Consider the following 12112-nt stretch of genomic DNA (forward strand, 5'->3'; position numbering starts at 1 on the left):
CAACAATGTTTTCTATCATAATGTGAGAATTTTATGCAGATTTTATTACTTCAAATATTTTTTTTTGTATTGTAGGTATATTTATTTCTCTTTTAAAATTTATAAGGCTTTTGTTCCCTTTTTTTTATTTTAAATAAATATTTCATTGGTCAGCTGTTCAGATCTTCAACATTAGCCAATGTTCTTCATTCCAAGCTATTAAAAGGATGCAATCATGATGTAAACCCTGTGAAGTAAATGGATCTGTACATCCATTTCAAGTGTAACATGGATGGAAATTGTTAATGTAGCTAGGGATGGTCAATGGGGTGCAAACTGTTCTGAGTGGATACAAGATTATGCAGATCTTGCATGCAAATTTATAGGGCTCATATTCTGCCAACATGGAATTTAATTGGTCCATTTTTGAACATAAATTTTCATACATTTGCATAATCCTATATAAACTCAGAATAATTGTCATCTAAATGTAGACAAGGAGCATAAGGCTACGTTTGCAGTGGTGCTGATGCAGCGGAAGGGCCTCTTTGTAATGCCACTTGTCGCACTGCAATGCGCCACCTATAGCTACATTCACAGTGCTGCAGTTACATGCAGTATGATGTGAGAAATGCAGTGCGTTACAGCAAAATACACACGTTTACAGTGAAGCGTAATTTTCATTGACTGTATGCGACAACGCGCAGATAACATGCAGTGCTGCTTTCCTGATCCGCTGCATTCCTGCTACAATAGGAAACACAACGAAATGGCCCCTGTGAACCCAGCCTAACAAAAGTGTAAATTTACAATTGATGTAATTCTAGCTATTGGGACAGAACACTTTGTAACAATGGGTTAAATGCATTTGAAGAGCATCTAGGACACTAGAATAAAAGGGAAGCCCACACACTGAATTCTATTATCTCTTGATGGGGAGCAATGACAGCAAATTTTAAAAACAGACCAGAATCTATTTGAGGCCAGCAATAAGTAACATCATTAAACTATGTCAGCTCTTTTCAGGGAAAAAATAGATCATAATAAGACAGCAAAACTGTCAGCTTCAATCCACGGATCCCAGCACTGCAGAAACCAGCTGAGCAAAAACCCATATAGGAAGCAAGTTACCCCAAAGCAAGGTCACAGTGCAGGAGTGTCTGATGTCATATGTGGTTTGCTTATTGATAACCAGGGCAATGAGAGAGACATAGAAATTAGGAAGCAGCATGAAGCCTGTAATGAGGGAATGAAAGAAAATTAATTTTGTGGTTGGCAGCCCTTACCTCCTGTTCACGCTGAAATATTACTACACGACCCCCCTTGTCTCCTGTCGCAAGCAATTCTCCCGTGTTGTTGAATTCGACTGTCGAGATAATGTCAGCTGCAAAGAGGAAAAGACAAAGGCAATTTTTTAGAAGACTGAATGCGTTTTTTTCCCATACATCACCTCTTTCTGGCTAATGTAATTTTCCCATATACAGATTCCTAAAACGTAGATTACTGACCCAATTCCTTTAAAGAGGTTATTTAGTCAGTGCTTGCTGATTGTAAAATCTCTCCCTCCCCCAATTTACATGCTGAAAATTATCACTGGTGGTGACAGCTTTAGTCCAGCCAGGTGATCTGTACAAAATGTTGTTACTGAGATTTCTATGCGCAGATGGAGATATTGCATGCTTGGCAGTTAGGACTGTCAGGACCTTGGTCATGGTCATCACACTGTGGGTGGGATTTTACAATATCAGCCATACAGACCAGCCCCCCCCCCCCCCCCCCTCCGAGCTATATATAGAAAAGGTGAACATCTCTTGTGGGAAAGGGGGCATCAGCTACTGATTGAAATTAAGTTCAATCCTTGGTTAAATTTCCTCTTTAAGATAAAATTTTCACTTTGCCACTTACTGTAAGTGACAGCAACATAGGAGAAAAGTAATTTATGGCCCATTTTTCTCTGGAAGAAACGTACTTATTTGTATATGTTCACACGTATTTTAAATTTTAAGATTTTTGTGATAGAGGTCCTTTAAGCATCTCACTGACCATTGCTTATTACAAAGCAAAGAGATTTTTTGCTATAACTAGCAAATGATGACATTCACAACAGCAAATTAGTACACAAAATAACAGATTCTGCGCAAATTCTGAACTCATGCAGAGCTGCAGCAGGGGTCAAAATTAATCCTCTGTGTTGTAATATGTTTAAATACAGGTGTTCAGTCATTTTAGTATGGGCATGTAGGAATATGTCCTTAAAGGGTTAAAATATAATAATAGCCTTGTAATCAAGAGCACAATCGCAATCAGCCCAAACACATTCAATCCCATTACTGCTTATACCGTTTTGCTGTAAGAGGCTTACTGAAGCAACAGGAATTTTTCATTGTGCTTCAAAAGCATTCACAGTCGTAGCTGTCACTATCCCCTCTAAAGCAGTTCAGCCAACAGGAGAGGTGAATTATTTGTGATTAGCTTAATTGAGGTTATTCCTTTACGTGCGTCAGAGGTTAACTCCGGTGCAATTAGTCTCTTGATGAGCTTCACCCACCATTTGGAAGTGGGCACTCTGCACGGTAGCCAAGCAGAGAAGAATGATGGGGCTGACAACAGCACAAATTGCTGAATTTGCTGTATGAATTCTGATCTCTAGAGCATTTTACATTATTACAGCATTTACACAACGCCAAGCACCAGTATTACAGATCACTGGGAAGATGCAGAACTGGGGAGGCAGGCTGAGCGGATCTGACACTGCACTAAATTTCACATGTTAATCTGACGCCGACCAGTATTGCTGCTTAGTGATATAAGGCACGGTACTCCCACTGGGTGAATACAAGTCACCACGCCATAAATTGATACATCTCAAATGCAAATCAGTAGGGTGATGCACTTGCTTCATATGCTGAAGCAGCACAATCAGTGTAACTGAAATCAGTCTATTTACTTTACTAGTGACTTTAGCCCATTTATAAACGGGCTCTAGTCTGTTTCTTAACACTGCCACATGTCAGTGCGCAACAGCGCACGCACACACACACACGCCCGCCTGGCTAACCGGGCCCGTCCTCCTGTCCCAACGGCTGTCCGTGCTGCGCACATGCACAGTAGCAATAAGCACGGACCCAAGGACACAGGGACAGGAGTACGCAGGGACAGTTGGGTTTTATTATCGGTGATATCCTAGGAGGGCACAGTTAAGGGCAAGCACAAAAAGCAGTCATGTTTACATGTCAAAATATATTTTTACATCTAAAAAAATAATTATATTTACAGCTTTGGCCCCATCCTCTTTTCTCAATTCCTCAGCCACTAAAGAAATCTGTTACATAGTGTTAACTGTGACTACAGACCAGACATGAGGAATTTCTGAAAAGTGTCTGCAGCACCTCAACCAAATAACCCTGTGTGCTAGGGCTCAAAACAAGAGCAATTAGATGGTAGAAAAAGAAAACCCTTTAAAGAATAGCACCTCCCACAGTAAATTTTGTAAAAATATAACAAGAATCTTTATTCAACATTAGGTATAATAATAATAATCACAATACTGATAATTCAATAAAGAATAAAATCATTTAAAAAAAAAACACAAATATTCCAACATGATCCCTGCTGCATATGAAACAATCACTCTAAATGCAATATATTTAATAATGACACAATGCTGCTGTCAAATATAACACCCCACAGTAGGCTCAATATTGACACCAACGGGGGAGAACCCGGGTTCAGTATACACAATCTAGTGTGATGCAAGACCAATAAACACCACCTGTGCAATAAAATCTTTAAAAAAAAAACACACCAATAACTGTCACATATATAAAAATATAGTGCACAATTGCTATACAGATATACAGTGTTAATAGTGATAAGTGGATGCCTGATAGAAAATTGAGGTAGAGGAGCAGCCCATAGGAAAAGAATGCATAAGGTGGAGTAGTGCAAAAAAAATAGGAGATACTTAGCCCATAAATGATAAGGTCAATCTCAGCAGCCCAGCAGGGAACAAGGAATCCCCTCAGAGGACAAGATCCCACTAGTTCCGTGGGCATCACCCCGCTTTATCACTGACTTGATATCACTATTAATACTGTATATCTGGATAGCAATTGTGCACTTTATTTTTATATACGTGACATTTATTTATGTGTTTTTTTTCTTTAAAGAGACACTGAAGCGAAAAAAAATATATGATATAGTGAATTGGTTGTGTACTATAAATAATTACTAGAAGATTAGCAGCAAAGAAAATATTCTCATACTTTTATTTTCAGGTATATAGTGTTTTTTCTAACATTGCATCATTCTATAATATGTTCACACAACACTCCGCATTCAAAATGAGTCTTTCAGAGCAGTCTGTGAAGTAATGACCTCTCCTCTAGCAGAGGAAAAGTAAATAGTCCAGGAACAGTTGAGATAATAAAAGTCAGATAACAGCCCTCTCCACGACTAACTTAGTCGGAGAGCTTAATGGCTTGTTTGCATAGAGATAACAACTGGAGTTTCTCAACTCTTCCTGTACTGGAAACAATTAAACTAATGTATCTGATCTTAATGTTTTATTTCTTAGCTGTGCTACACATACAAATCATAATATTTTTTTTTCGCTTCAGTGTCTCTTTAAGGGTTTTATTGCACAGGTGTTTATTGGTCTTGCATCACACTAGATTGTGTATACTGAACCCGGGTTCTCCCCCGTTGGTCTCAATATTGAGCCTACTGTGGGGTGTTATATTTGATAGCAGCATTGTGTCATTATTCAATATATTGCATTTAGAGTGATTGTTTCATATGCAGCAGGGATCATGTTGGAATGTGTTTTTTTTAAATGATTTTATTCTTTATTGAATCATCAATATTGTGATTATTATTAGTATACCTAATGTTGAATAAAGATTCTTGTTATATTTTTCCAAAATTTGCTGTGGGAGGTGCTATTCTATAAAGGGTTTCCTTTTTCTACCATATAATCAGACATGAGGAATATGAACATCCAGATTCACCTTGTGGTAGCTGGGAAAATATATGCAATAGCAGTTATTGCAGTAATTACAATAGTACATTTTCGTTCAAAACTCTGAGGCCTCTTGCACACCACATGCGATTACGATTTTTTATACGATACGATTTTTGACTCAGATTAAAAAAAATTCCTAGTAGCATGCAGTACTTTTCTTTAAAGCCCCCCCCCCCCCCCCCCCCTGGCATTCCAAAAATCGCCAGGGGGGGCGGCCCAGCACTTTAAAACTTTTTTTTTAAAAATCATGTAGCTAGCCTATCGCCATGGCAACGGTCGGGATGAGGTCAGGACGCACAGGGGAGTCCCGATTCACCCCTTAGCGCTGCCTGCCACTGATTGGCCAGGCTGCGCAAGGGGTCTGGAGGGGGGCGCAGTACGGCGGGTAGTGGCGGATCGGTGGCGATCAGATGTTACACGCAGCTAGCAACGTGCTAGCTGCATGTAACAAAAAAAATTATGCAAATCTGCCCATCAGGGCCTGAGAAATACTCCGCGGCGGCTTACCCCGAACTGAGTACGAGATAACCGCCAAGGAGGTTAATCAGAATCAAAAGTCGGATCGTATTAAAAAAAAAAAAAAAAAAAAATGGGAATCACATGTAGTGTGCAAGAAGCCTAAAGTACATTCAAACTTAAAGGACACCCATAGGTAAAGGGATATAAAAGCTGCCATATGCATATCAATTTAAACCATACATGTTGCTTGGCAATCCTTCTGATATATTTAGCTGCAGTACTGTCTGGCTCACATACCTGAAACAAGCATGCTGCAAATCCAATCAAAAACATATGATCTGCGTGTTTAGGGTGTAAGTATTAAGGTAGCCATACACTGGTCGATTTGCCATCAGATTCGACCAACTGACAGATCCCTATCTGATCGAATCTGATCAGAGAGGGATCGTATGGCTACCTTTACTGCAAACAGATTGTGAACCGATTTCAGCCTGAAGCCGATCACAATCTGTTGTGGTGGTGGTGGTGCTGCCGCCGCTCCCCCCGCCCGCATACATTACTTGCTCCGCCGGCGCGACTCCAGTCCCCAGGTCATTGCTGCTCCGTCTCCGCTCTGGTCTCCGGCCCCGTCATGCTTTACTTCTTCCTGCCCGGCAGGAAGTTTAAACAGTAGAGCGCCCTCTACTGTTTAAACTTCCTGCCGGGCCGGAGGAACTGAAGCATGCCGGAGACCAGCGCGGACACGGAGCAGCGGTGACCGGGCGTAGACGTGCCGGCGGAGCAGGTAATTGCGTCGGTCGTCGGGCACTCGAACGCCGCTAGCGACGTGCTCCCTACCCGCGGGCGATCGACGCTAATTTTCCGCACGGAGCGATCGACGGGATCGGACAAAAAGGTTCAAAATTCGGCGTGTAGCGCGAACGACTGGCAGCAGATTCGATCCCAGTGATCGAATCTGCTGTCGAAACGGCGGCGAATCAGGCCAGTGTATAGCCACCTTTAAAGTATTAGAGGATCAGCAGGACAGTCAGGCAATTTTAATGGTTTATAAGGAAACAAATATGGCAGCCTCCATACCCCTCTCACTTCAGTTGTACTTTAAAACAGATTTGACGTAAAAGACCCCTAAAATTAGACTTACTTGATCAACTGCTATAATACTGGGTACACACGATAGGTTTTCCGCTTGATTTTTAACCCGATCGTTTTTTCCGATCGATTCTGCGCTTGATTCTCCTATCTTCCCCTCGTTTTTCTTATTTTTTTCCATTAACTTCTATGAGAAATTGTGCGCAGAATCGACCAGAAGGAATATCGGACATGTCGGAAATCATCTAACGAATCCATCTATCGAGACGAAAAACTTATGGTGTGTACCCAGCATAACACAGGGGTGGGAGCGTTTCCGAACCTTAAATTTAGAAAGTGAAGGCTAATTGGTTAATCCTAATTAGATTTAGACAGGTTACATGGCTGTAGATAAAATATGCAGCACAGTTACATCACGTACCAACACAATCTGTAGTGCAGTCCTCTTGCTGCAGAAAAACTCCACTATGTGCAGAACAGAAGTTTCCAAACTAATTTTATCACTTAGGGCCAGGGCTGGTTCTCTTATGAAGCAAGGTGAAACATTTGCATCAGGTGGCAGAGATTACAGAGGTGCATGTTTGTACCGTGTGTTTACACTAACAGCATGCAGTCAGAGTAGGAGGAGAGCGAGGGGAAAAGGTCATCAATGGGCTAAAGCAGCTTGTTGTGCTGCGTGAGGAGTCTGACCGTGCATGAGGAGGGGGGAGGCAGGGGAGCGACAGTGTTCAACTGACTTGCACAGCAGAAGGGAGGAGGTGGCACTGCTGTCCTGACTAAGGAGGAATGGAGGACAGCTGACTAGCTGAGGGTGAGCAGTTTGTTTGTCACAGACAGCCAGCCAGTGTGCTATTGGGTTGAGCTGCAGCATGTGAGAACATTAAATGAAGCAGAGTAAATTGTCGGGTGGTGTGCAATCATTCCAAATTGGGGTGCCTCAGTTTGCCTCAGGCAGCATAAAGTCCAGAACCGGCCCTTTTTATTTTGCTGATTGCCAGCGATCAGCAAAGCGCTACTGCCAGTGTATCCCTATCAGGGCTGTGGAGTCGGTCCAAAAATCCACCGACTCCGACTCCGAATCAGACTCCTCAGTTTAGAATTCCACCGACTCCGACTCCGCGACTCCGACTCCTCTAATTTGCATATTACAATTTTGTTGATTAAAAGTATGTAACATGAAATTCGTCTCTTAACTGCCAACGCTTAGGAATTTTACAAGACAACTGAAGTGAGAAGGATATGTAGACTACTATATTTATTCCCTTTAGACTAAAACTAGTCCTTGGTAAGAGTACTTGTAAAAGGTACAAACCGGAACAAAGAACCTCTATCAGGCCCTAGGCAATGTAAGTGTGGGTACATGTAAGAATGATGTGCAGGTACTCTGCAGGGGAATGAGGAGATTGTAAACAGACAACACCTCTGTATTCAATGTGCACAGCATTCTCAGTGGATTCCCTGCAGCTCTGTGGGGAGTGCATATGTAGAGTATAGTACTACTGTGTGAGGGCTGGTGCACACCGAGCGGCTTTTTGGGCGTTTTCAGATCCGCTTGCGGCTGCGGATCTGCTTGGTCAATGTATCTCAATGGGGTGGTGCACACCAGAGCGGCAGGCGTTTTGCAGAAACGAAAAATGCCTGGGTGAGGCATTTTTTGGATTTCGGATGCGTTTCTGCCTCAATGTTAAGTATAGGAAAAACGCAAACCGCTCTGAAAAACGCCTGTTCAGAGCGGTTTTGCAGGCGTTTTTGTTACAGAAGCTGTTCAGTAACAGCTTTACTGTAACAATATATGAAATCTACTATACTGAAAACCGCAGCAGCAATCCGCAAAACGCTAGCAAAACGCCTCATAAAAATAAAAAAAAGCGTTTAAAAATCTGCTAGCATTTTGCGGATCTGCTAGCGGGTTTTGGTGTGCACCAGCCCTAACAAAGTAAACCTGAGACAGATGAAATTAAAGTTTTATACATACCTGGGGCTTCCTCAGTCCCTCGATGTCCTCCTCCACCACCTGGATCTTCTGCTATGAGTCCAGGTACTTGAGCCAGTCAGGCGTAGTGCGCATGCACACACTCCGCCGCCAGGAGCATACTACACCTGTGCAGCACTATTGCGCAGGTGCAGAATGTTCCTGGCTGTGGGAGCGGCATGCGACCGGACAGCGCTGACTGGCTGAATTACCAGGACTCATAGCAGAAAATCCGGGTGGTGGAGGACAGCGAGGGACTGATTAGCCTGAAGGGGGCTGGAGGAAGCCCCAGGTATGTATAAAACTTTACTTTTCATCCATTTCAGTTACCCTTTAATTTGTAGTCACCAAACCAAATTTTAACAACATATCAAATTATTTGATTTCATCAGCAAAGGGAGTGCATACATTTGCATAAATCAGCATCAATGCAGAATTATTTCCATCTCGTTGACCATCTCTATTAGTGACACAGCTACACATCAGGCTTGATTCTTACAGCATAGATGTTATTTAGTATATATGAGATTCCTGTGTACACATCATATATACAGTCACAATCAGATATGTATATCTGACCTTAAAAATACGGGGACTGCTTTATTGAAGCAGCACAAGTAACTAATTTTGACTGGTTTATTTCATTTTTGTGGACTAAGCACAGCTATTACTGCATATATACTGTATATATACATTATTTTTAATGACTATTATCTGAGAAATAGAACATTTTATCATATTTTCTATTTTCATTAGTTACAAATTCATTAGGAGTCGGAGTCGGAGTCGGTGCATTTTTTCCCGACTCCAGGCACCCAAAATTGCCCGACTCCACGACTCTGACTCCACAGCCCTGATCCCTATGGATACATTCACACTTCAGCGTCTGAGATTTCGATCAATTGCAAACATATGCATGCAGTGTCTTTGGGGCAATTGCGCTTTGATTCTCGTTCTAAAGAACAGGAATCGCAAGCACAAATCGCGAGATTTTGCTTGCTGAATCGCAAACGCGGACCCGAACGCGATTGCCAGGAAGCGCTGAGTGTGAACTAGCCCTTATTCCAATATTTGAATACAATCTTCTGCTTTGAAACACTGCTGAAGGCAGCATTTTTGTTATTCCAAAGGCTCCACTACATAATGTACAAGACATGGTGTTTAAGTATCTTGCTGAATAAAAAAGGAACTGTACTGAAAACAATAAAATTGCTTATTTTTCCAATATTCATTTACAAATTATTTTGTCAGTTTTTGTACATTGCACAATTTTTCCTCACCCAAATTTACTTTCTGAAATTTATCACCAGTGGTGACATTTTTACTGCTGGTAGGTGCATCACTGCGAATGTTTGTTTACTCTCTGTCTGGAAATTGGGAGGGGGGGGGGGGGGGGAGGGGGCGCACAGCTAAATAGCATAGGCTAAGAATTACTGAAAGGGTGGGACTACATACTAATATACAGCAATATATAGATGTTTTTTGAAGCAGAAACCAGAACAAACATATCCTGAATAACTTACTAATCTACTATATGTCCCTAATGTCTACTAAATGAATCTTTAACTGCATCCTGAAAGAGGAGTACTTAACCCTGTAGGCGATACAATTGCATCGCCCAGGAGAGGGCGCAGCACTTTTTTTTTTTAATTTTTTCTTTTTTAAATCATGTAGCGAGCCCTGGGCTCGCTATATGACAGCCGCTGCGCAGCAGCATCCCCCTACCCACTCCGATCACCTTCGGCGATCAGAGTAAGCAGGAAATCCCGTTCAGAACGGAATTTCCTGCTGGGCTTCCCCGGTCGCCATGGTGACGGGGCGGGATGACGTCACCGACGTCATGGACGTTGTGACGTCAGAGGGAGTCCCGATCCACCCCTCAGCGCTGCCTGGCACTGATTGGCCAGGCTGTGCAAGGGGTCTGGGGGGCTGCGCGGCACGGCGGGTAGTGGCGGATCGGCGGCGATCGGAAGTTGCACGCAGCTAGCAAAGTGCTAGCTGCGTGTAACAAAAAAAAATTATGCAAATCGGCTCACCAGGGCCTGAGAAATCCTCCTGCGCGATATACCCCGAGCTCAGCTCGGGATTATCGCCCAGGAGGTTAATAAAATAAAGTTATTGCTTTTTACAAAGCTTCTCCACTTCCTTATCCAGCTAGCTGAAAAGCAGTGGAAATTTGACTATAGCATTTTCAGATCTGCAGCTAGTCTCTCTGTTTATTCCTGCCTCACCCCACCCTTTTGATGAGCCATGCTGTCTGCTCTTTATGTACAGAGATAAGACAGCAGTTCTGTGTATTCAGGGCTGGCTCCCACAAGTAGACAGCATGGTTCGTCAGAAAGGAGTGCATGAAGTGTGACACTGTAGCATGGTTGGAATTGCAGCTCTGTTCAGACTGTCTAAATTCAAATTTCAAAAGGTTTCAGCTGACTGGATTTGGGGAAAAAAAATGTGTAGGGTAAAGGTGTCCATCCATGTCTAGATGGCCACCAGAGTCGACCATCAGATAGATCCCTATCAGATTTGAACTCAGATGTATCTATTGGATCTGTGCCACACACTAGGAACATATTTTTTTTATAGATTTCAGTATGCAATGTATTAATCTGTCCAACCACAGCATTGCACTGATCGGTCCAGTGCAACGGTACGGGCCGTCCACCTGCTCATGTCTCATCCCACTGATATCTTCCAGCTGGAGCGATCGATTTATTTGACCAAGTTTTAGGTGAAAATCAATTGATCAGGATGCCTGCTGCATTAATTTCTAGCAGATTTCTAGTAGATTTAATGCAGTGTAAAAAAAAAAATAAAAAAAAAAGTAGCTGGAAGGCACTTGTTTGCTGTGCAGTTGAACCTGCGGTCACCATGCAATTGAGCCACCCATGTGAAAGGGGTCTTAATTTACATTAAGCTTCACGACTTAACTACAGGACAAAATATTACGTTTTTATCAACTGGAAAAGGGGTAAAAGCTGCTGTGCAGTAATTACTGTTCATGTTCCAATCCGGGAGCCCCTCTGGACCTTAAGAAGTGGGCCAATCTCTCCAACAGTGGCAGGCAGCATATTTTGCAGCACAAGGAGTGAGCTGCAAAAGCCCCCCAAGCTTGAAAGCCCCCAATCTAGTTTCTACTTTTGTCATTTCCTGTTGCTGCGACAACCGCAATTCCCATTCAAGCCATGGAGGTCAATGGGATGGAAAGCCAAACTCTTCTCTACAGGAACCCTAAACATGAATCCATGTTTCACTTTGTAACCGGACTTAAAGGGGAACTGAAGTAAGAGGTATACGGAGGCTGCCATATTTATTTCCTTTTAAACGATACTAGTTGCCCGGCAGCCTTGCTGGTCTATTTCTCTGCAGTAGTATCTGATTAACACCAGAAACAAGCATGCAGCTAGTCTTGTCAGATCTGACATTAATGTCAAAAACACCTGATCTACTGCATGCTTGTTCAGGGGCTATGGATAATAGTATTAGAGGCAGAGAATCAGCAGGAGGGCCCTGCAACTGGCATTTCTTAGATGGAAATAAATATGGCAGGCTCCATATCCCCTCTCACTTCAGTTATCCTTTAATTCCCATCC

At 42.5% G+C, this 12112-nt stretch overlaps 1 protein-coding gene across 3 annotated transcripts in view; it reads right to left on the reverse strand.

Moving 5' to 3' along the window:
• PPP2R2B (protein phosphatase 2 regulatory subunit Bbeta) overlaps positions 1–12112 on the reverse strand; it is a 477586-nt gene that overhangs the window by 89203 nt on the left and 376271 nt on the right. For all 3 annotated transcript variants that reach the window (XM_068277553.1, XM_068277551.1, XM_068277554.1), the window contains exon 2: positions 1266–1363. In XM_068277553.1, the coding sequence (XP_068133654.1) occupies positions 1266–1363 (98 nt within the window). The remainder of the gene's footprint in view (positions 1–1265; positions 1364–12112) is intronic.

Source organism: Hyperolius riggenbachi, chromosome 3 (assembly GCF_040937935.1).
Source record: "Hyperolius riggenbachi isolate aHypRig1 chromosome 3, aHypRig1.pri, whole genome shotgun sequence".
Taxonomy (NCBI): domain Eukaryota; kingdom Metazoa; phylum Chordata; class Amphibia; order Anura; family Hyperoliidae; genus Hyperolius; species Hyperolius riggenbachi.